We start from the raw sequence: 25,219 nt of genomic DNA on the forward strand, positions 1-25,219 counted from the left end.
CTACTGTGAATCACACCTCTCTGCAGCTTCATTCCTCCTTCCCCAGCTCAGCACAGGGCGCCGCCTTACGGGAAAGTCCCGCGTGTCAGCAGAAGAGGCGTTTGAGAAGAAGTGAACTGATGTAGGGAGGGGGAGTGCCGCTCAGTCATCTTTTAAGCAGAAAGGAAAAGGTCATCAGAGCCATATGGGGCCTGGGTTGGCTTATCGTTGACTCTGCCTTGCTGCGGCAGAGGGGCCAGCTCATTGGGGCCAGCACCAGGCGCTGCCAGCCCCATCCAGCTCCTGACGGCCCAGGCACAAAGAAACGCATGCTCTGTGTACACAAATGGGCCTGCATGTCAGCGTGAGCCCATTTTTAGCCCTTGCCCAGGAAGGGCAGCCCATGACACAGTAATTTAATTAAATTTGCCTCCCTCCATGGCCCACATATTTGGAGAGGTTTGGGGGGAAATGAATCTGGCTGAGGAACATTACCCCGCCGCTCTGGCACTGCCCCAGAACCAAGCCGCAGTACCATAAAGGGTCTCGCCGTCCTGAATCCGGCCCAGGGCATCTGTCTGCACTGCAGGCTCTTTGGCCGGGCTGCCTGCTGGCACATCTGGCAAAGCAGCCTCTGGAAGCATTCCGTCTCCATCACAAGGAAGCCACCAGGGGCAAAATAAGGGGACTCCCCACCCCCTACTCAAGATCTACTGGCAGTAGCCTCAGCAAAAACTAGAGCCGCAGTGTTAGTTTTCCCCCACTGATTTCAGTGTATAAGAAGAGAGAGGGCAGAATGGGAGGACCCCACTCCTTCAGCTGACACCACAGCCTCAGTAATAGCTATCACCCCAGTTTCAGTGTGGGCCCACATTCCTGTACTTCTGTCCTGGAAAAGATCCATATTTAGGGGCCCGAAATTGATCCCAGTGAACTTACCACCATGTTTCACATCTCATGCTCGTCACTTTTTGTCCATTGTGTCCGAGCTCAGCCCACACCCACACCCACAGTCCACACCCCGGAGCCCTCCCCCTGCCTTCAGCCAGCCAGTGCTTATCTTGCATGGAGTTCATCACTCCTCAGGAGGCACCTAAGCTTTCCCTTTCTCTTGTCGTCTCCCTCTTGTCAGAGTGCCTGCCCATTTCATCTTCTCACTGACCTCTAGTCTCCTGCTCAGCCTTTTATATCCTAGGTCAGCAGTACCATGCCCACTGGAGAAGAGCATTCTTTCTCGTTATCTTCGCTCCCCACCAAGAGCACGTCTTCCTGGCTGGCTAATCTCTCCTGCGTAATGATAGCAGCACCTCTGAGAGAAAGGGAATTTCTCTGGCACAGTTTGTCTCAACACCAGCAGAACACAGGCTGTTGCTTAGGAGTGGGAATCATTAGAGTCAGGCCATTATTGGAGGGGGACCAGTCTCTAGGGGAGCTAGCAGAAATTACCACTCCTTAATAGATGAAAACTCATTTGCTGGAAGCCCCCGCCCTCCTCTTTATTTCTTTGCGTTCTCCACCTCCCTTCTCTTCCCAGCTTTGAAGTCAAAAAGAGAGGTAACGCTATCCCATCCAAGATGGCAAATTTCTGCTAAATTAACTTGGTTAAAAGATCCTTGGTCGAAAGCGGCTGTTCTTTTAGAATGTTTCTGTTGGGACTTGGCTTGAAACCATCATGAAGGAGACAGATTCTAATTAAATGTATGTGATAAAATTATAGCCAGGACCACTCCATTTCCCAAGAGAGGATTTGTTGAGGTGGTTGGGAAGAGGAGACATTTATTAGCTTCCTAGACCATGTGTCAGAGAAGGCCCCAGAGTCAACCAGGGCTGTCTGAGCTTTCCCTGCAAGGGTCCCCTTAGTTTATACCATACCAGGAAAGGCAAAAGATGTGGAAGCAGGACTCCAGACTTCTCTGCTTCAGTGGTCATCTTGACCTTGAACAGACCTCTGACATGATTTAGCTTCTGTATGCCTTCCCTGCACAGGGATACATGATCTCTGTGCTCTTGTTGGGGGGGGGGGGGGGGCATAAGCAACAAATGCTCCTTTTAATTTATTACCTGTTTGGGCTGCCATCAGAACTCACATGCCTTGGAACATTTGTGGTTGAAGAGAAAGGAAGAGTGGCCTGATTTCTCAGCTCTAGCTGTTTGAATGAAGGCATGAGTGGGCAGTGTCAGAGCATTAAGCACCCATAAAGTACCGGTGTGAAAGGTCTTCCCCTTCTCTAGCTCCTCTCCCTGGAAGCAAACTGTAAGGGATTGCACCAAATTGCCAACTCCAGGAGACACTAATCACTTTGCAGTTTCTGTAAATGGCACCCCCTGGATGTGTCAGTCACCATGGCTCTGCTGGTGTTTCGTGGTAGTGCTGGGTTGAGAACCCAAAGACCAGAGATCTGGTCTCTGCATCACCAGCTATGTGACACCTGAGCAAGTCACATCTCCCTGGCCTTCATTTTCCTCATAAATAAGGTTTCTGAATTAACTTGGAAATTCCCTTCTCTGTCTCCACATCCCTAAATTTCGAAGCTATAAACCATCATTCTGTCGTCAGTGTCTTGCCATCCCAAGGCTGGCCAGCCTTGATAACACACCCATGATGTGAAGGTGGCCTCAGCTGACATGATACCATTGGTCAGAGCAGATGTAGACTTCAAACAGGAATGTGGCAGAGGGGGCTAAAGAAAGAGAAAGATTCCCTGCAGGCACAGTAGACTGGAACAAGAAGGGCATGGAATAGGTCAGTTCCTCATTCTTTTTGTTTTCGTACTTCTCTGTGGCTTCAGAACCTTCTTCTGACACACGTGCACACAGTACACCCAGTAGGTGCAATCACTTCCCTCATCAGAGTAACCAAATGAAATGCAAACATGCTTTGAGATATCTCAGTCTTGCCAAGTATCTCCAAGACCCCCTCCCCATTTCTAATTAAAAAATTGTCTTTTCTTTGGCTGGTTCCTTTAGCAGTCTCTTCCTTGGCCCTCCCTCCTTTCTTACTCCAGACTCTCCCAATTCATCCCCTTAAAGAGATGAATTGGAAGAATATGCTGTCATGTCAGAAGGAAGCCATTGTCAATTCACACAGGCAAAGCTAATAGGATAAAGTATTATCCGACTTCCTTTAAGTCCAGAAATTAAGTCTTCTTGCAATGGTAATAGATTAGAACTTGTAACCACTGCAGCTGGTAGGCTGTAGGAACAGGCTGTTAGTATCTGAGGCCTCAGCTCCATTTCTGGGCCTGTGCTGGGCCTTTTATGAGGGACGCACTGAGCATTCCTGCAAACACTGCTGCGCTCTCCGTGCGGGGACCTGCCTCCAGAGAGCTGCCCGCAACTCGTTCAGTTCACCTACAGGGCGGAATCTGAGTGGGAGAAGCTGTCTGAATGGTCTTAACACACCCGGATGAGTAGGTAAGTGAGGGGAAGAAGCCAGGGCCTTGAAGACTCTAAGAAGTAGCCGGAGGCCAGGAAGCCAAACTTTGCACAGGGAACAGTTAGTGTGTGAAAGCTCTTCTCAGTCATCCTTGCTGACTCACTGAGCAGGTAGAGTGACTTATCTAGTGACTGAATCAGCACCAGCGCAGACAGAGGGAAACCAGAGGTGAGACCTTAAAGGAACTTTAAGAGACTATATAGATAAAGGACTTGCCTTGGAAGAGGAAACCACATGAGAACTGTTGGAAGAGAGTCGTCAGTCTTCTAGAATGGAAGGATCTTGCAGACATGTCCTCGGTCCTATCATGGCAGATGGTTGTACTCAGATGGGCATTTTGGAGGGAAATACCCTGATAGAGGAATTATTAGAGGGTGCTGCTTATTGGTGGGGTTGTAAGGAGGTGGATGGGTATTAAAGAAATGAGTGGATCAAGGACTATTCCTTTGGTATTTAGTAATCAGAACTTAAGTAATTGTTCTAGTGTTGTTCCTGGGTGCACAGAATGAATGACCATGAAAGTACCTGAGTACTACTTTTCTCCATCTAGTCCCCACACCTGGCATTAGGGCAGCCTCTCAGCTCAGTGCTTCCCTACTAGAGGGTCAAAAATCCTAATGGGGTAAGTTAGGGAAGACGCCGTCCTCTCAAATGCTAACACTCTTTGACAAGAGAGCTTCTCCCAGGGATATCCCCCGCAGGACTTGGCCTAATCTCTCTGACTCACTGCCAGGGTCCATGTGCACTGAACTCAGTCATCACCGTTTTTATGGGAAAACACAATTTATATAATACCCTCCCTCTGGAGTAATACTCTCTTTGGGGATAAATAGTGACTTGCACCAACCACCCCGTTCTGTGAAGTGAGGGACCAGATTCAGAGCAGACCCCTGAATGAGCTGGTCAGGGTCAGGATTAGATTATAGTCCTAAGGGCTGGGTTGCTTCCCCCAAGCAGGGGACAGCCTGCAGGATAGAGAACAGGACGGTTGTGGGTAGGTGGTTTGGCCCAAGTACTGACAGCAGGGCTGGCATGTACTGGAGGATAAAACCTGTGATCATCCTAAAATCTAATTCTAGCCACTCATTAGGAAATCAAAATGCATTCTCTCTTAGGCTTCTCTTGGAAAGTTGATCTCCCTGCTTTTCTTCTCCTCTGTTCCATGCCATGAATTTCACACTTAACAGTCCTCCCCCACCAAGAGTCCAGCCAGCCTCTTGCTTGCTCGGACAGAGGAATCTCCCTGGCTTTCCTCCTTAACTGCATTGCAGACCCTTAGCCTGTGTATCTGCCATATAGCTACCTTCTGCTCTCACTTGCTCAAATGATGGTGCTTTTTTTTTTCTTGCCTGTATTTTCTCCAAGCCCTCTAATTTTGTTTTGAAGCCCCAATAGCTCCTTTCTGTGCGGCCTTCTCCCTCCTGGTGCCTCAGCCCTCCCCTCCTCCCCTGCCCTTCATAAGGCATCCTGACAGAGAAACAGGGAGAGGTGGGGAAGACTCTAGGAAGTTATCCTCTCAGTAAAGGGCCAAGGTTTCTGCCGTGTTTCCTGACCCAGCCCTCAGCTTGTGCATGGTCACCAGCAGCAGCACCTTTCCTTGCCTCTGGCTTACTGCAAGGAACGGTCATCTACCTGGACCAAACACGGGGCCTTGGGCCAGTTAGAGAGCTGGAGTAGGGAACAGAGCACAAGGCACTGTTTTCCTGGGGACAAAAGTACAACCCATCTTTCCCACTGTCCCTGACTTCTCCATAAGTATCCTTCCTCTCTGGAATAACTCCATAGGCATATTCAGAGGCACAGATGAGGTTCTAGAATAGAGGTGGTGATTAAGGAGGGCTGGTCATTTGGTCTATATCTTTATGTTTATCATCAAATGACTACCGGCAGTACAGCACTCAGTTACCATTTCTGAGTGTGATTTTATTTACATAATTTCAATTCGCACAACAACCTATGAAGTAGTGAGGTGTAGATACTAATATGTCCATTTTACATGTGAATAAGCTGAGTATTTGTCCCAAGTCACACAGGTAGGAAACGATGGAACAGAGATTCAACCCAGGAATACCGGATCCAAAGTCTATACTTGTAAGCACCGCGCTGTGTTGCTCTGCAAATATGTTTCTCTGATCTGGTTCCCGAAGCATTTATCCCTGCTCCAAGCAGCAGTTTACTTCATTTTAATTTAAAGCGAAGATGAAACAACCTTAATCTACAGCCCAAAGCATTCTCACCCCCTCAGGGGAAATGGGTGCTTTCTGAGTGCTGGAGACCAGGAGAGGTGCTTCTGGGGCAAAAGCTGCCTTGCAGTTGAGCTGAGGCAGGATTTAGAAATGGCGTGAACAGTGCCTGCATTAGCCGGTGGCATGGAGTGCTGAGTACCAGCAGAAGAGACAAAATCAGACATATGTGGGGATATAAATGTTCTCTCTCTCTCTTTCTTTTTCTCTAATTTTAATCCCCTGCTGCTTTGTTGCAGTAAAATGGTGGGGCCTTAACTGTGGGCTCTGGCCCCCTGAGGTAGTATAGTCTGGGCTGTGTAAGGTCCCCTTACCCCTCTCCTAGCCGCTGTCCATCCACAGAAGGAAGCCAGAGCTGTCGACCATTAATGGCATGGACTCTGGACCTCTTCCCCGCCAACAACAGGAATTGTTTTGCCGGGGACTGTCTACTACATTGTTCTACCCAGCAAGTTGCTGCCCTCAATACATGTTAAACAGCCATGATAAAGCTAATGTCTCTAGGCCTGAGAAATTATCCTGTCTACTCTCCCTTCTTTGATAAGATGCAGCATAACACCAAAGAGTGACAAAAGGGAGATTATGGGAGCAGATTATGGGAGTGGCAGCCACAGCATGGCACTTAAAGAGCTAGGGCTAGGGTAGGTATGGTGGAAGAGAGGAGTTAAGGAGCCCCCCCCCCACCCAGTAATCTCATTGTTGAGCCAAATAAGCAGAACCCATTCCATTGTGGGGAACATACTCTGATAGGTGCTTTAAGACCTCTGCCACTCCTCTACTCTGCAAAGCTTCCAAGGCTGAGGTTGGGAGAAGGCCAAGCTTACCCTTCCCTTTGTGAACACCCTGCCTTATCTACACAACCCTGTCTCTGGCAGCCATCTGCCAATGAACCTCAGGATCAGAAGTTATGTGCAGTCCTGAGAAGCAAACTCCTTAGTGAGCACACGTGGCCCTTGGGCCAGCTGTGGGGCCCCTGTGGTCAGAATTCTGGTCAGACCTTGGACGGCAGAAGAACCAGTCCTGAAGGAGATTGAGCACCTCTAAGAAGAGAACACAGCAAAATCTGTAGGAAGGTCCCATTTTTACTGCATATCGGCCAGGAAAGAAATAGGTTCTTGAAGGCCCAGAAGAGCCTGAGTAAGGAAGGCGCATTTGACTTGCGAGTCCAGAGATCTGGATTTCAGTCCCACCTTTTCCACTGGCAGCAGTGTGACCTTGGAGGTATCTTTCCATTTCTCTGGGGCTATTTCCTTGACCAGAAAATGTAAAGGGATTAGACTAAATGATCTTCATTGGCCCTTAAAAAATTCTCTAAGTCCATATAATCAGCAGCAGTCTTTCCCTCTCATGTGTTGCTACAACTATTCCCCTGAAGAGCTACCAACCCGTGTCCATTTCTTAGGTAAGAAACCCTATAGCTTGGCCGCCAGGCCTGAGGATGAGTCACCAACACAGCATGAAAGGCTGCACTATCGGTGCTCATGGGACTCCTCTCTGAAACGCCGTCCCAGGTGCCTGCTACAAAGGAGGATATACCCAACATTACGCCAATGGAGGTTTGCTGCTCTGAAAGCTGAAACACTGCCCAGGTCAAGGAGTGGACCCAGCAGGGAAAGGAACTACCCTCGCAGCTCAAAGGACACTTGTACCCAGGAACCATATTCAGTCTCCCCCGCCTCCATTCAGGTTCCTTCTGGAAAGCACTTCTCCCTTAGATTCCAAGATGGCAATATGCTCAGCCCCCAGGACACATGCGTTTGTTCTTAGGACTCTTCCCCAGAAATGTCTTGGGACCTCCCCTCAGATCTCTGGTTCAGCCACAGACACTTAATCATTCCAGAACCACTGTATAACCCCTAACTATCCAAATAGCTGTCACAAAAGGAGGGGCGTGATGAAATCAGCCCCACATCCTCTGTTTCTGAAGCAGCTACTTTTTCTGCAGTTGCCCCTGAGTGTGTCCCAGGAAGCTGCTCTAAACAGGCTGAGTTATCTTGTGGCACTGGGCAAGGGATAATTTCTTGCTTTTCCAGCTGGTCCTGGCCAAGTCCCACCCTTTACTCTGCTGCAGTTTTCTCGTATTGGGGGTAGGGTGGTAAAGGAGAGGCAGAGGGAAATGTCTCCATGGAGCCCGGAAATGTGAGTGGCAGTTTCTAAATGTGCACCTTGCATACATACTGCCACAAACACTGATACCCAGAAATGACACATATATACCCAGGGGATTAAGAATTGGCCCTTTCTTAGCCAACTGCTGCAAAGTGCTGCCTGCCTCTCTCCCCGTTCAGTGCCAGAGAGATCACACCCACTCAGTCCCGATTCCCTGCATTAGTATAAAAGCGCTGAGGAGACGCAGGGTCCCAGTTCATGCAGCTTCCCTGGACGTCATCACTCGGGAAGCATCAGGAGACAGACACCCACCACTACCAAGACATGTTTGGCTATTTGTCACCCAGAGAACAGAAGGGACACTGCCTGTGGGAAATTGAAGCCAAACAACATTACTGCAGACCTCTTAAATCCAGGTCCCCCCAGGTCCCTGGGTAGAGCTGGTGCTGCCTGACCAGCAGCTTCTGCTGAGGTGGCATCTAACTTCTGGCCCGGTCCCAGGAGCTGAGGCTGACCCATTTCCCCTGCTTTTCCAGGGCATCGGGAATTTGGTTCTACCCCCAACAAAGCCAGGGACTAACACACTTAGCTTGTGGAAGGTGCACTAGAATCGGGGTGCTTTTATTTAAGCTAAGGAAAGATTGTTGACAGCTTTAGCATTTTTAACATTCTCTTCCCCTCCCACCTTACCTCTCCCCTCCCCTTCCCTTTTTTTCCTTAAATAGAAATGACTTGGTTGATGCTGGTAAGAACCTATAGGATCTTATTCAATTTAACCCTTTGGGGACATTGAATTAAAAATTGAACAATATTTATTAAAATACAAAAATACACTTTTCTCACATTACAATCAGTGTTCTTTTGTTGGCATTCCCCCCCACCCCCCCATCCCACCCCTTTCAAATCTGAACCCTTTATTTCTTTTTAAAGCTAAAATAATAAATGAAAGAAGTTACAGCATTAAGTGGACCAGAATAACAGAGATCTCTGCCTTCGCCACCCACGCCCACCCTTTCTCCTCCACCTCCTCCTGAGGTAGGCCTGGGAGAGGGAAGCCTTCCCCCCATGGTGCTGCATTCAACAGGACGCCTCGTGTGTATCACTTTTGTTTGAACTGTGGATTTCACATCCTTTTTATGAACCGTCCTGTTCAGTCCAGGCTTCATTGTACTTTAAATGAGCCTATGCCCTTTTTCTCTCTCCACTCATGTTCTGCCCCCACCCTATCACCACAACCAGTTGACATCAGCTGTAATAATCCCTAATGAATCAGCATTTAGAATAGTCACCAAATCACAAGCATGAGAAAAGCTTCCACTCCCCCAAGCTCCCCAATCCCAGCCTCTCCTCCTTCTCCACCTTAAAACAAACAAAACCTTTATAAAAAATCATAAAATGCCATCATTGTCTACAATCATTTGTCAGATACCAGGAACAACAGGTGGACATGGCACAAGGCTAATTTATGGCCTCCTGTGAATACATTCTGTCTGCTTCTGCTCTCCCTTCCCACCCCCTCTGTTGCCGCACCCCCTTCAGGGGCCTCCTCCCTCTTAAGGGAAACCCTGAATAGACACATGCCCTGCAAAGAGTGGGTTAAACCCATCTGCAGAAATCTGGTGCAATGTGAAAGCATTTGACTGAGAGCTACGCCAGCTCCCTTCCTTCTCTGCTCCTTCCTGAGGCGCGCTGTCAGGCGGGGCACACGCGTGTCCCAGTGCACAAACCAAGGAGACTAGTGCACATGGGCAGATGGAAAGACTGAGCCCCTTTAGGGAGTCGTTTAAATTTTGGTGGTTTTCCTGTTTAAAATACATTTACAGATCTATCTTCCCCTTGGCCTCTGAAGAAAAAAATTATTGCCTCTCAGCATTTTAGCACAGTACAAATTCTTGGTGCTTTTTTTGTATTTTTAAAATAAGATAAATTTGCAAAGACAGCTCTCAGCTTAAGAAAGGTGTCTATAGAAATGGGTAATCCTGTATGCTATGAAGCATCTTCTAAAAAATGACAGTCTGCCCCCCACCCCCACCCCTCAGCAGCCCACACCCTACCTCTTCAGGGATGTTTGTTGTTGTTTTAGTTTATCTTAGCAGTTTCAACCTTAGATCGGAAATCCCTTCTGGCATCATAGCAAGTTGACTTGTGGCTTCTGCCCCACAGCGTTCCCAAGAACCCCACTCCCCCTTTAAATAGAACTTACAAGTTAGAAAATAGTTTTGTTTTGACTTTTTGTTTTTAAATTTTAATATAATCTGTTTCTTTTACCAGCCCATAGATTTAATATATAAGCATATACAAGAAAAAGTCGCTCCCCACTCTGTACAAAAGTTGCTGTCTTGTGTGTGTGTGTGTGTGTGTGTGTGTTTGTGTATGTGCATTCTATTGCATTTTATAAGTTTTTGGGGGGAGGGGGAGTCATATTTGAGTTTCCTGTACCTTGTCCTTGGTATGGGTCTGAATTATATAAGGTTCGGAGATTGTGGTGACTGTGGGGTGCAGAGAGTTCCCCAGGCTGTTTTCTGTCCAGTGGGCCCCATGTGCTGGTTTGTAGGTGTTGTAGTTAATATGGTCATGAATTGTGGGCAGCACTACTGCCCCCTCACCTGATACACCGGATGGAGCTGCTGTTGCTGCTGCAGACGCTGCCGCTGGGATGTCTTCATCCACCTGGATAATCTCAACTGTCCGGGCGGCTGTGACTGTACTCCTCTGCTGGTGCCGCTTACGAAGTTTGTAGAAGACAATCAGCATGGCGGCAGCTAGCAGAGTCACTGCCACAAAGCAGCCAATGATGATCTTGGTGGTCTTCATGACTTCATCCAGGCTGGTCTGCATCTTATCATTGGTGTCGGTTGCGGGTACCTGCTTGGGCACACGGGTGGTCTGAATGAGCACCGTGGTAGAGGTGGTATATGCCGGCTGATAACCAGTGGACGTAGTAGGAACAGGCTTGTACTTGCGCGTTGTATCCTCAGGTGAGATCTCGGTGGTCTCCACTGTGACAGTGGTGAAGAAGCTGTAGTTGGAGGTGTTGAGCTCGGCCGTGCTCACGTTGAGGTAGGCCGAGGCGTTGGAGTTACCTGCCACATTGGTCACCATGCATGTGTAGACCCCAGTGTCTGAGAGCAGCACATGGGAAAAGTTCAAGGTGCCGTCGTTGAGGACAGAGATCCTTGGGTGGCGGGAGGCGTGGCTGAGCACTGTCCCATTGGGCAGCAGCCACTTCACAGAGGACATAGGGGGAGTCCGACACTTAAGTTCCGCCATCCGACCCTCAGAGATATTGAGGTCCCGAGGTGCATCCATGATGAAGGGGGCAGAGCACTGGAAGGAGGCCTGGTCCACCTCCACCAGGTAGCGGCCACGCATGTGCAGGGGAGCATGGCAGCGGCCACAGCAGGTAGAATTGGTGGGTATGTACTCCCGAAGCCACCAGGCTAGCCACAGAATGTCACAGTCGCAGTTCCAAGGATTGTGGTGTAGGTGCAACTCCACCAGGTACCTCAGTGGGGTGAAGAGGTCATGGGGCAAAGAAGAGAGGTTATTGTGGGCCAAGTTGAGTTCCACAAGCGAGGCCAGCCCATCAAAAGCATTTCGCTCAATCAGGCTGACCTGTGAGTTCATGACCCACAGCTTCTTGAGGGAGCTTAGGCCGTGGAAGGAGCCAGGCCTGATTTCCGGGAAGTGGTTCCCTGACATCTCCAGTTCCTCCAGCCCCACCAGGGGGGTGAGATTGGGCATATCTTTAATGTTGCACATGCCCAAGTTCAGGTACTTGAGGTTGAACAGTCCCTCAAAAGCGCCCTCAGAGATATACTCCAGCTTCTTGAGCTCCCCCAAGTCCAGGCGCATGAGGGAGGGCACCCGGTTGAAGGCGTACGAGGGGATGCTTTCTATGGGGTTGTTGCGAAGCCAGAGCTCCCGCAGCTTGGACAGGTACTCAAAAGCCCCGCTGGGGATGACTGTCAGCCAGTTGTCGAACAGCTCCAGGGTGTTGAGGCTGGCCAGGCCGTTGAAGGCCCCCACCTCGATCTGCCGGATGGAGTTCCTGCCCAGCTGCAGGACCTCCAGGTGGTGGAGGTGGCGGAAGGTGTCGGCCTGGATCATCTGGATGTTGTTTTCCATGAGGTTGAGGTACCGGGTGTTGGAGGGGATCCCCTGAGGGACCTCGGAGAGGCCCCGGCGGGTGCACACCACCTTGCTGAACTGGTTACTGCACGAGCAAACGGATGGGCAGTTCTGGGGCCCGGCGGAGGCGGCAGCGGCGATGGCCGCACACAGAATCCACACTTGCGCCGTGAGGTAGACGACGGGGAGCAGGACGGCATTCCAGGTGTGGTGCACAGTTACCTGCCACAAGAGCTTCATGGTGTGGCACGTTCATAATTCACCATCGCCTGGGATTTTGGCTCGGAAAGGAGAACCAGCCCTACCCCGGCTTAAATGAGCTAGGAGCTCCTCTTTCCATCTGGAGAAGGAGGTGGGGAGGGGGCGATTAGAGAGACCGAGCAGACCGGCGGAAAAAACAAAATCTTGCCCAACTAAAGCGTGGCCCCTGGCTGCAGCCCCCCTCAAGGCAAGCCCTCTGAAAGCCGAGACTTTCTCTCCCCCGTGGCAACCATCCCCACCCAGTGAGTCGCTGTCACCTACCTCGGAAGGAAGGAATTGGCGTGGTGTCCTTAAGCGTTCTCCACAGGAGCCGGCCACGTCGTTGCCATTCTTACTTCTTAGTTTTAATTAACAAAAGGGGGAAGTCGAGGGGGTGGGGAGGGCAGAGGGGAGGGGTGGGGAGGGGAGGGGTGGGGGAGACAAAATGGCTTCTAGTAAATCCGGAGCAGGCTACGGCGAAGCGGCGGAGTTGAGGCGCGCCGGGAAGAGCCAAGGCCCGGCGGGCTATGCAGGTGCATGCCCCCCCCTCAGCCCGAGGAGCGGCGCCACCAGCGCTTCCCTGCTTTGTCCTTGGACCCTGGCTCCGGCTCGCACCAGCCACGGGGGAAGCCGCTTCATCGCCGGAGCGTGCCTCCGGCGCCCCCAGCCCGCTCCCGCGGCTGCCACCCCGCGGGGGTGAGGGGGCGCCCCGAAGCTTCCCAGGCCGCGCTCGCTCGCTCGCGGCTGCTGCTGCGCTGCCCCCTCTCCTTGTGTCGGCGGCTCCCGGCCGGAGGCAGCTGATGCAGTCGTTCGCTCGCGGGGCTGCGAGAGTTAAGAGGAGGTGTTCCAGGCTCCTTCGCCCTCCCCAGACACACACCCCCTTCTTTCCTCGCCTCTTCTCTGAAGGGTTAAAAAGACCAAAACTGGGCTTAGTTTCCCAGTCCGCCGTCTGCCGGCGCGAGGAGCAGCAGTTCGTCCAGCCCCCCGAGGGTCAGCGGCGTGGAGGCAGCGCCGGGACCAGGTCCGCCGGCCGGAGAAGCGCGCAGCGGCCGGGTCGCGCCCGCACCGCAGGCCCGTTCAGGGAGTCCGGGGGCGGGCGCGGGTCCGGCGGCGGCGGCGGCGGCCGCAGCCCCCGGTGGCGCGCAACCGCCCGCCGCCGCCCGCCGCAGCCGGGCCCCCGGCGCGCCGCCGGCTCTGGCTTTGTGCGGAGGCAGCGAGTTCCGGGCTTTGGCTCGCGGCGCCTTCAGTGGCTGCGCCGCCCGCGGACTGCTGCAGCGGCCCGAGCGCTGGCGGCGGCGGCGGTGGCGTGAGCAGCGGGGGTCGCGGCTGCGGGGAACGCTCCGGAGCCCGAGAACATGGTCCGCGCTTGCTAGCGGCGGCGGCGGCGGCAGCAGCGGGGCCCCTGCGCTCGGCGCCCACCGTCTCCTCCTCGCGCCGGGCTCGCGGTGTTGCAGGCAGCAGCCACGCAGACTGCTCTCTCATCCTTTTGTCCTTCAGTCAGAACGTGAATGTACTGCTGACGCATACTGTTCTGGGGAGAAGATTAGCGTGATGCAGTGCTCTTATGTATTAACACCGCTCCCCCTCCGCTGCCTGCCCTCGAGGGGTTAACGCCGGCGCCTTCCAGCGCCGCGCCGCGCCGCGCAGCCCCGAGCTCCGCGCCTCCGTCCGACTCCCTCCCTCCCTCCCTTCCTTCCTGCCTGCCTTCCTTCCTTCCTCCTTCCTCTCTCTCCCCCACCCCCCACCCCCCTCCCCGGCGCTTCCTCCCCGCCCCCTCTAGACGAGGGGAGCGGAGCGGGCGAGCGAGCCGGAGTGAGCGTCAAGTGAGGGGCCGCGCGCAAGTCGCAGGCGTTCGCAGCTATTTTGGTCCAGCCGAGGGAGCCGCCGGGTGGCCGCTGATAGGCTGGAGCGGCGGGGCTGCTGCGGGAGAGACCGCGGCCGGTGCCCCGCCCCGCCCCCGGGCGCCGGGCCCCCTCCGGCTCCCGACGCGGTGGGCTCCGGGGCCGGGAAGCGGGTGTCGCGGCGGGGCTGCTGCGGTTGGCCGGCCTCCCGCCCGGACCGCGTCATCCTCACCCCCGCCGACTGCTGACGGGGCGTCCGCGCGGCCCGGGCAGCATACGCGGAGTTCGGAGCTGCACCGTGGGGACGCGGGGGCGGCTGGGGCTGCTTGGAGCCAGAGGACCCAGACCCTGGGCTCCGCGGCCCGCCCCGTGCTGCTGCACAGATGCCTCTTTGTCCTGCCCCCTCCCTTGCGAATTTCCTCACCCCTCTTCGGCTTTAACTTTTAAAGGATAGTTTTCTTAATGAGGATTGCAGGGAGGGCAAACGGTGGAAGGAAAGACCCAAGTGTGAGGATCTCAGGCAATGCGACCTGGGACAGCACAGCAGCCGGCAGGAAGGATTGAGGTGAACTCCCAGAAACCACGGGGAGAACCGGTTCACTCACAGAGCCTCAGCCACCACTTCTCACGCTTTTCTTTTCGAAGTCCTGTGTCGCCCTTTCCCCTCCCCAAGCCGTTGAATGGAGTGGGGTGGGTCTTAAAGCCTTCTGCCCCAGGGCTTTGCTAGCTCCCCTTTGTTGCTGGATCTCCCTGAGAAGATACTGCAGAGCAACCTGCTCCCACTTCTGGGGAAGAGACACCCTAGGGCATTGGACAGACCCATGTGGGAGAATGGGACTAGGTCAGCCTTTTCCCACCCCAGAAAAAGACTGCCCTTTTCTCTGCCTAGTGGGGGTGGAGCCATCTGTGGCTAAGCCCTGGGAAAGCCCTAGAATATGGCATTGGTTTAGTATTGCTTCTTTTCAGGGGCTGCCTCCAGACTCTCCTCCCTTGTGCACCACCCCTCCCCCTTGGCAAGCTTGCTTGTTAAATAAACCCCCATCACCTGCATGTGGGCTAATGCAGAAGAATGAGGAGGTCGTGGATTTCTCAGCTCTCTGCATTCTATCATACCGGTGTCTCAGGATTGTCTGCTGCCCAGCAACCTGGACAGGGAATTCTTGAATTCCTGGAAACAGGTCCACCGTAGGCAAGCTAGATTCCCCTTTGATTACCAAGACCTTTTGATCATGCATTTTGCAGTCAAATAATAACAAATTTAATGCTTAATATGTTGCCTAAAATTACATAGTAAGTGACAGAGCTAAGATCTGAACCCTGGCAGATAGCAGATGTGTAGAAACTTGAGTATGGAAGTATTTCTTCAGTTTGCTCCCAGTCGATGAGAATTCAGGTTTCACTCATCCACCTCAAAAGTCATTTACTAGGTTATCTACTGCTGCTCGCCACTATAGTAAGAATAGATGGTTGGATGGAGAGAGAGAGATCTATCTTTATCCTTGTTGTAATCTTTGTTTATCCAGTGAAGTAATTGCCACAGTTGCCTCCATTTTACAGGTGGACGTCCTGAGCTCAGGCAGGCAAATAACACAATCAAGATCATACATACGCAAAACAACAGAGCCAGCATCTCAATCCAGTCTTCTAACCCTGAGCCCAGTGTTTTCATCACTCATAAAAGTGACCATTGTGTCTACGTTACAGAAAGTAAATGACAGAAGCAACGGCGTGCGGGGAGGGGAGACTGTATAAAAAAGTTCAGTGAAGGGTATGTGAGAAATAAATAGAACAGAAGGTGGGAGAGGAGGGGCTAAGAAAATACGTCCTTCAACTTGTTTTACTCCCAGTGACTAATCAAGAGAAAGAATGAGAGAAGGGGAGGTGAAGTCAAACCCTGATACTAGGCTTTATCTGGGCTCTTCAGTGGTTCCTTTTGCTTTCTTGGCTAAAGCCCCATCTCCACATCATCAGCTTCAGGCAAGACCCTAGCAGCTTACAGATCCGGGGAATGTAATCCTATCCTGACAGGGATCTGTGGAGGAGAATCAGAAGCTTACTGGTGAATGGTTCCTCTCCTTGCCACAGCTGGCATCAAGCTGGTAGAATGCCAGAGGACACCCCGGCCGGGGTCTGATGGCACACTGGAGTGTGGCTGCCCTTACTGCCTCCGGCAAAAGAGGGGCTCTGCCCAGACCATTTCCTGCCGGTGCAGGCAAACTCAGACCCCATCTGTTCACTCCAGGCACTGCAAATGAAAGGTCATGCCCCCATACTGTGTAGGTGGATGGAAGGGTGGGCTGTCTTGGATCAAACCAGTACTTAGTAATGAGGTGGTCTCCCAGTAAATATTTGTTGAGTGAGTGATGACCATGAATATGCCCCAGCTTGGTGCAGCCCATGGAGTTCTAGATGGGGCTGCTTTGCCCACTATAGGCCAGCTGAGCTGAGACAGCACCATAGAAGCTACAGGCTAGACTGAGGGGGCTGTGGAGCCATGGCGGCACGCAGCCTCTCTGAACTGAAAGTGGCACCGAAACCTCTAATCCTGTAACCTGAGTGTCATCTAGCCATCATCTGTTGCTCTTCACAGCCCCAGGTTCTGACAGCTTCCTTGATTTGGAATGGTGCGACCAGAAACAAAGAGAAGAGGAAGGCTTAAACTTTGAGAGGAAGAGAAGGAAGAACACTGGGTTGTGAATGTTGTCACTTGTGGTTTCACACTGAGAGAATGTTGTGATAAACCCAGAGAGAACTGAAGAAGCCGGCCAGTGATTAAGCAAGGCTTTTGTCAGCAACTTGGTACCTGCCCTAAAGTTGGGATACCTGAGTTCTACTCTCCTTTCTGCTACTGACTAGACACTGTTACAGATCTTAAAACAGCTCCAAACATTGGTTTCTTCATTTGAAGGAACTAGACTAGAATATTCCCACCAGCTCTCATAATCCCTGATTCCCACCTCTTCTCAGATACATAGCTCTTTGAAGAAGGTTGATCCATTGGGATGGTAGCCAAGACTTGGAAATGAGCCACATGGTTGAAGAGAATGCTTCCTTTAGTTTAATCTAGAGATCCACAGTGCCAGAGCAGAGTAGATCACACTTTGTTTTCCCGGCTACTAAAAAGGCTGTTAGATCACGGAATGTTCAAGTTAAAGGTATCTTGGAGATCATCTGGACTCAACCTCTCATTAATGTCATTAACGAAGTTCGGAGAAACATAGTGACTTCCCTAAAGCCGCATGATTGGCTAACATCAGAGTCTGTCATTTCTGAGCTCCGTCCCTCAGTCAGGATGACAGTGTATTGGCATTTAAGCCTGGGGCTTGAAGGTGTTTCCAAATGCCTGTCTTCTGTGGTCTTATATGCAAGTGCTATCATTATACTTCGTTGGATTGGGATCGAGATGGGCCTTCGATAGAACCAGTGTGCCATTCTGAGTGACTTTGGAATCCTAATAAGTGAAAGAAATGGTCATCCAGGGAACTGACTCTAAGGGGACCCAGGACTACCTCACTCAGCCAGGATAATTGGGCTCATGGTAAAGCCCAGAGCTAGGCTATTCCCCACCCTAACATACATCCCTGAGCCATTATCCCAAGCAGCCACTAGATGTCCATAATGCCTCATAGGGTTTGCCAGGAGTAAGCAATCTTCGGCAGGGTACTATCTTAGCCTCCAATAGGCTTTTGGGTCCCTTACAATAGGTCCGTCGGTGATAGAATATCACATATGCTCTGAACCTCTAGTTCCTGTTTTCAGTACCGTTGGGCTGCCAAACCCTACTCAAGCACATTTTCCATTTTTATACTTTTTATTCTTCCGTTTGAGCAAAGAACAGAAGGAGAGCAAAGGAAGAAAAGGGTTTCAGAAAACAGGAAGAAAGGAAAAGAAAAAAATTGGAAATTATCCTCCACAAATGAAGGAAAGTCATCAGTTGATTGGTGAATTAGCAACAACAGAACAGTATAAGCAACCGTCTGTATGGAAATAGGCACCTCTTAGCCAAGGCAATGAACACATCATTTGTGCTCGAGCCCTCACATGTCTGCATCTCTCACTCCTGCCCATGTATGCAAATCCCCCTGCAGGATGAACAGGTCATGAAGTTTTTAATGGCTAAGGTCGCCATTGCAAAATAATAATAAGGTTCTTTTTCTTGGCTGTGATCCTTTAGTGAAGCCATGGCCGTGCCATTACTGCACACGGTCATAAAGGAAATAGATTTTAGTCCTTGAGCCCAGTGAGTCAAGGTGACACAGCTGTTCTAGAAGTTCCCACTCTTCCACGTGCCCTCAGAATCCACTGTCCTTTTCCCCCAAGAACTCTGTTCTTCAAGGAAGTCAGAAGGAAGTGGACAAAAAAGCACTTTCTCTGCAGATCCCGTCCAGAGCAAATTCCAAAAACCTCAGCAGAGAAGAGACAAGATGCTTAATAAGAATGGCAGAAAAAACTCTAGAATGGAAGGGCCTTTCCCTCTCCTGAGGCTAGTTTCCTGGGGCTTACAGTTTCTTTGTGGGCTGCCAGGCCTGAGTGAAGGGAGAAACCTCCCAACGCCCCCCACAGCCATCTCTTTTGGAATAGTCGGTTTGGTGCCCAGTTTAGCCACAACATCCTGTGTGTTCAAACACACCAGAGGTCCAGCCAGAAGCCTTAGAAATGTTCACCTCTGCAGGTGCACTGGCCCACTACAGGCTCTTGTGTTCTGGCCTTTTCTTTAATTCCCTTTGTCGCGCAGTAACTAATGATGCGAACAGCAGTTTTTACTTGGGAGTTCTTACACACGTAATCCTCACAGGTTTCGTGTGGTGGGTACCATTAGACTTCCCATTCTGCAGATGAATTTAGGAAGCTTTCTCAGGGTCACAGAACTAGTAAGTGATTGTAGTAGTTCCTTGAGGCTGTCATAACAAATTATCACCTACTTTGGTGGCTTAAAACATCAGAACTTTACTGTCTCACAGCTCTGGAAGCTAAAATTGCAAAATCTGGCAAGGCCATGCTCCATCCAAGGGCCCTAGGGGAGAATCTGTTCCTTGCCTCTTCCAGCTTCTGGTGACTCTCGCATTCCTTGACTTGTGGCCACATCACTTCCATCTCTGCCTGTGTGGTTATGTTGACTCTTACTTCTCTCTCTCTCTCTCTCTCTCTGCTTTGTGACTTATAAGGCCGCTTATCATTAGATTTAGAGCTGACCTAGTAATCCAGGATGATCTCATCACAGGATCCTTAACTTAATTATATCCGCAAAGACCCTTTTTCCAAATAGGGTAATAGTCACAGATCTGGGGATTAGGATGTGGACATATCTTTCTGTGACAGAGCCAGGTTTCAATTTCAGATCTGTCTAGTGCCCACATTCCAAACCACTGTGAGGTGCCACTTAAGAGGCAGAGGAAGGGAAGGGTACATCTGACAACCAGCAGTGTGGCCCCCCCCACATACCTGTGCTGGAGAAGCAGAGGAGCACCGCGTGAGCTGGACGGCCGCTGGGAAGGGAGGGAGTCCCTCAGTCAGCTCAACAGTTAGGACAGCACGTGAGCCAAGCGGAGGGGAGGGCTGACTAAACAAACTTGAGGAGTCTGTGTCTTGTTTTCTTTATGCTTCTCGTGATTCCTTGTCTTGGTAATTTGCTCACTCTTTCTTTACCTACCTTCTAGATTTTATCCCAAAGATCTTAGAACCTTGAAGCATTTACCAGTAATACTAGAAGTACCTTTTGACATTACTGCAAAATCTGGCTCCAGTATAACTATCTCACATAAATATTGAGCTTCCTGTTCATTGAAGATGAAGAGACACCTTAAGATCAAAGTCCAGCGGATACAGATGTGGGACTGGGAGTTATGGATAGAATGGCTTTTCAAGTGTCACCACCATAAATCTGATCCTTAGGCTGGGGTCCATGCCTGCAGTTAACCTTTTCACAGACAGATTTGCCGGGTGTGTATAAATGTGTTCATATTTTGGTTGGGAGAAGCCCCAGCAAGTTTTTTTCCCCAAACTGACTCCTACAGCGTAGTTTGGAGCTTGAAGCGAAGAGGCGGGTGTATGGGGGCTTGCGCGTGTGCTACTGGTGGTTATGAAAGTATTCTGGAGTTAGAGGCCTGGGTTCAGATCCTGCTTCTGCCTCTTGCATACTGCATTTGGCTCAAATTCTCCACGTATGAAGTGGGATTAATAACTGTAATTACTGTGTGATATTATTGGACCAGAAGGAAATAAGAAAAATGGTCCATTTTAGCAGATTATGACCATGGCAGCTATTATTTCCTCACATGGAAAATAGCATAGACACAAAGTAATTTATGCAAGGTCAGTTCTTGAGATAATCCTTTTTATTTTTTTCCTCTCCCCTCCCGTGCCCCCCTCCAGACTTTACCTGTTGTTGGTAACATACCTAATTTAGACCTTTTAATTCTACGTTAACGATAAGAAAGTGGTTTTTGTTGTTCTTACCAGTTAATTTTTTTTTTTTTAGATAATTTTTTTACTTACAGACAGGTCAAAAAGAGTGCTAATACACCCTCCACCCAGCTTCCCCTCATATAAACATCTTAGATGACCACAGAACATTTCTTCAGAACTAAGAAATCTGCTTACTAAAGGCATCGCTTTTTCCCCTTCCCTCTACAACGTATTCCCCACAGCTGCCAAAGTGATCTTTGCGACGTTCTTTCAGATTGTTATTGATTTGCTTAAAATGCTCCTGTGTCTTCCCTTCATAATTGAAATGATAACCAAACTGCTTACCATGGACCACAGGCCCTAAGCCTGCACCTCGACCCTCATGTTTTTATCATCTTCCTCGTTTCCTACACTTCAACTCTACTGTTCTTCTTTCTTCTCTTGGAATACTCTAAGCCCGTTCTCCCCATTAGGGCTTTTGCTCTGTCCTCTACCTGGACTGTTCTTCCCCTACTCTTCAGGTGGTTGGCTCCTTCTGGAGCGGGTCTCTTCAGAGAGACTTCCCATGACTACCTTGTCTAAAATAGCCCCACCACTCACAGTCACGTTACATAATGGGTTTTATTTTCTCGTTTTATTTACCATCATCTGAAATGATCTTGTTTATGTGTTTGTTCGCTTATTTATTACACATCCCCGTGAAAGCAGAGGCCCTTCCCATCTTGTGTCTAATACCTCAGTCATAGTAGTGAATTATTTCAGAGGAAAGAGGAATATTCTTTGGCCTATGTGAATAAGAGCTCAGGCCTCGCTAGTCGTATATCAATAGCCCAAGCCCTGCTCTATAAATCTTTGAAAAGATAGGTGAAGAATCACCAGGGTTTGGTTTTGTTTTATGTTGGGAAAATTAAGGAGGATCCTAGTGACCTTAAGTTTTCTCCAGTCCTCAATTTTTAGAATTCCTAGCCCCTTGCTGACAGACTCATGAGTGAGGGTTGCGTGGAGTTACAGAGGCTCACAGGTTCTTGGCAGTTGTGCTGTGTGAGGCCTGAGCAGACGAGTGAGGATAGGTGCACAGATGGGTGCACAGATAGAGTGAGGATACCTGTCACTCAAACAGATAGAGTGAGGATACCTGTCACTCAACTGCACTCAGGTACGCACACGCCTGTCGCTTTCAGATTTGCTGAAGTGCATTTTCTCCGAAGGGAGTGGGGGCTGTTGAGCCTGAAGTAGGGAACACCAGGACAGTAGGATCAAATGCTCTGAAAGTGGCTGTGCCAACGCTTTTTGCTAATTAAAGAATGTTCGGACAATCACCACTAGCAGCAGTAAAGGGCGCCCCATTACCTCGCTCTGTGGAGAGCTGGGTAAATTCGAAGGCAGCTGTAACTGTCCCACTGCGTGCGTGAGCCATAGCACAGTCGCTGGGCATCCAGCTGGGCAAGGAGAGGGGCCCCGAGCTTCTGTCCAGGGTCCTCGTCTCTATTCACTGTCAGTCCTCAAATTCTGCATGACTGAAGAACAAACAATTCCATCAACAAACTCTTAATTTAAAACACTCAGGCGGAGAGTGTTTTAAAACAGCTGTGTGGTGAGTCTGACGGGAGCCCAGGCCACCTGGGTCCCTCTCCAGCTTTGGCATTGATTTCCTTTTGCCTTGAGGGAATTTGTTCTTCATGTTCTGACTCCATTTTCCCCAACTATCGGTGTGTCAGGGAATTTTTTTTTTACTGTCCCATGGCTTTGAGCTAGCCTCCTAGAGATATTCTAGGGCCTCTTACGGAGCAGCTCACTGCTCCAGGGGAAAACTTAGTTTAGAAAGTGTGAACAAGATGAGAACATACTTTGTATGCTTACCCTGGAGAATTTCTGAGTGAATTTAAGAAGTATGCTCAGGTTGGAACTTTCACTGTTTTGATCGGTCGAGTTTGGCTTGAAACCTGTTGTGTCCTTTTTGGCATTTTCCTCTTAAATCTCTTGTGTGGTCTCCAAGCCACTCTAATCCCCTCGGTTTATAGGGCAGTGCCATTTTGGCGCTGCCTCCTCGCTGCCAGCCTTCTTGATCTGCTGTTCAGTTTCTTTGTGGATCGGCATCTGTAGCCATCAAGCCGCCTCACACAACTTGTTAACTGTTTTCAGTTTCATGCTGCCAGTTTCATCTATGTCTAGAGTTTTCCTGGTTCCAGTTGGTGCGGCCTTATTAGTTCTTCATCCGGTACTGGCCTAGTAATGTGGGTTTATTTGATCCTATCTAAGGAGCTTCAGAGGTAGAATTGGAGGGACCCTAAGGGAAATGTGGACTTGAATTTTGTCTGTTAGTTGCTGTTGCGACCATCCTCACCGTGGTCCTCCCCAGCCCCAATCCTTGAACAGAGGGACAGGCTCTTTACCCTTAGAAGTGAAGAGGAGTGTAGCATTGGGAACACCAGGAGACCAGCCTGGAGCTCACACTACCGGCTTCCCCATGAGTCATCAAAGGACTGATGGGTAGGTTGGCTGACACCCAGGTTCCTGGATGCTGCATTCCTTTCCCATTGTGATGTGAGTCTCTTCAGGACTTAGATCTACCCAGCCTCCAGCCCGTTCTTGATCCATGGTTTTAAACGGAGTTCTATCTGCAAATGCTTCTGGTGGGAATCACCTTTATATCTAGAGGAATTTGGGGTGGATGAACATGAAATACAGAAGCTAGCACCCTCCACTCCTCTAGCAAATTTAGAGAGAATTAGAGTTCCTCAGTTGGTTGATTGGTTGGTTGGTCAGTTGGTCTGCTCATACTCATATTCTCTCTCTTTCAGTTATTGTCTGTCATACACAGTCGAATTTGGCCCAAACTGATAGGTAGATTTGTTCGTTTATACGCAAGGGTAACATGACTACCTTGAAACTTACACTTCTTTACCTTAGAATACCACCCCCTGGCTGTGAATCCCTGCTTTTTCAGTTTTTGCCTCACTACCAGCTAGGAATGCTAAGCAGTATGCTTTTGGGAACCTGTCACGTTGATCTGCTTTAAACCATTTCTCTGAAGGACAGCAGACTTAAATGGCTGTGCTTCTGGTGAGGGGTGCTAAAGCCCCGACTTTTGTGGGGCGACCAGCTGGGGATCTGGAAGCCTCGTATCATGATATCTAGACACTGGCAGCCTGGCTGGGAGGAGCCCTCCTTCTGGATCACTTTCTTGGTGACTAGGGCCAGTTTGTGTGGCAGCCCAGTGAGGCTGCTTGATTTGTATTCGGTACACAAACCATGGGGGTGGGGTGGGGGGAGTCTGTTAGGAGCCCTGCCAGCCAATAACTCTGAAAGGATTCTTTGTGTAAGTGAGCAGTCTCTGGGCTAGAGAAGGCGGCCTACCCTACCCCCCCCAACTGGCCCCTCTGGCCTGGCAACTTGGTGGTGCTCCAAAGCCCTCAGGATCCCTCCCCAAGAGGAGGCCACCTCAGGCTTCCAGGTACACAGAGCATCTTCGCTGCATCCCTCCTGCCATGGCTTCTGGCAGTCTGCCTCCAAATGCCAGTCCATGGGATCTATTTAAGGCCATGTGTGTGCATGCGAGACAGTAACTGAAAGAGAGATGAATATGAAAAGACCAACCAACCAACCAATTGGGGACATTCTAATTCTCTCTGGAAACCTCAGCTAGAAGGATATACACTGTGTCCGACACTGTGCTCGACTGGTCCACCCGTCTGTCAGCCAGCAGGACTCTCTGTCGCCCTGAGCCTTTTTAATTTCCTAACCAGTCTTTCGCTCCTGTATCTGCAGAGGGACGGGAATAAGACCCTCTGCTCCTGTGTGTCTGGCAGCTGCAGGGGAAAATTCTTTGTCCACTTGAGACCAAAAGGTGCTCCCGCCCTGATAGGCCAGGCCCGTCTCTGGCCTTCAGCACCACTGTCAATGTGCTTAAGGAGTTGGCTCCCCGCCAGCTCCTGTCTCTGCCTGAAACTCTCTCTTTAAAAATGTTATTTGTTATTAATGGGTTTTCTAAACACATAACCTTGACTCACTTGCTTAGGTGAACAAGCCCATTCTCATTAAATACTGTTTTCTAGGAAGAAGAATTAAGTAGGTATTGAATGTTTCTAAAGCCTCACATGTAAGCTAGAGCACAAGAGCACTGGCAAGCGAGGCGGGGGAGGGGGTGTCTTAGTCTCTGACCCCCTAAACGTCTCCATGTTAAGCCGCATCTTTGGTGGAGAAGCCAAGAGACTGGCTGAATTTGTATCACATGGCCCATGTCGGAGGTGACTCCAGTTCTCCCTGTCCCCTCATCTCAGTGCTGCTGGGTTTCTCCGTTGGTGGCTCCTTTGCCAGGGCTAAAACCCCCTTTGTATCTCATTTGCCCTAATTATCTTGAATATTTTGGTCAAGGGCCTGATGTCCAACTCTTTGGACATGATCAAAAAATATGGTTGCCCATGTTTTAGTCTATCCTAAATAATGTACTAAACATTGCAACACTTTGTAAAGAGCGTCCATTAAATAGGACGGTATAACCAGACAACTACTTTGTTGTTGTTAGAAACCTCAAGGAAGGGCTGTGGGCCTGAGAGAGGCTTGTGTGGGGCCAAGAAGCTAGCAGAGTAGGGTGTCCTGCACTGGCCTGTACTTAGCCTCTCCCGAGGAACATTTGGTCCCCGAAAGGAGCAGACGTTGCCTCACTCAGAGACTCAACCACAGACTCAGTGCCATCATACCTGGATACTCAGAGGAGAAGAAAACCCAGGGAAATACTTCCATTCAGCCGAAGGAACATTCTTCCTGGACCCAGCTCCCATGTCCGGTGCTCTGCTGCCACCCTTGCAAGGAGCCAGTGGGCGGCCCCCGCGGTT

The 25,219-nt window shown here is 50.3% G+C and overlaps 2 protein-coding genes across 2 annotated transcripts in view; one reads left to right on the top strand and one right to left on the bottom strand.

Moving 5' to 3' along the window:
- SND1 (staphylococcal nuclease and tudor domain containing 1) overlaps positions 1-25,219 on the top strand; it is a 405,871-nt gene that overhangs the window by 335,657 nt on the left and 44,995 nt on the right. The window lies entirely within an intron of this gene.
- On the bottom strand, positions 9,808-12,539 carry LRRC4 (leucine rich repeat containing 4). The gene is made up of 2 exons (XM_026510533.3): positions 12,421-12,539; positions 9,808-12,238 (listed from the first exon to the last, which is right to left on the bottom strand). Exon 2 carries the CDS (start codon positions 12,136-12,138, stop codon positions 10,186-10,188), a length of 1,953 nt encoding a protein of 650 aa, XP_026366318.1. The 5' UTR covers positions 12,139-12,238; positions 12,421-12,539; the 3' UTR covers positions 9,808-10,185.

This window comes from Ursus arctos, unplaced genomic scaffold (genome assembly GCF_023065955.2).
Source record: "Ursus arctos isolate Adak ecotype North America unplaced genomic scaffold, UrsArc2.0 scaffold_3, whole genome shotgun sequence".
Lineage (NCBI taxonomy): Eukaryota > Metazoa > Chordata > Mammalia > Carnivora > Ursidae > Ursus > Ursus arctos.

Coding starts and splice junctions, on each gene's coding strand:
- LRRC4 (XM_026510533.3), bottom strand. CDS start 12,138: ATGAAGCTCTTGTGGCAGGTAACTGTGCACCACACCTGGAATGCCGTC.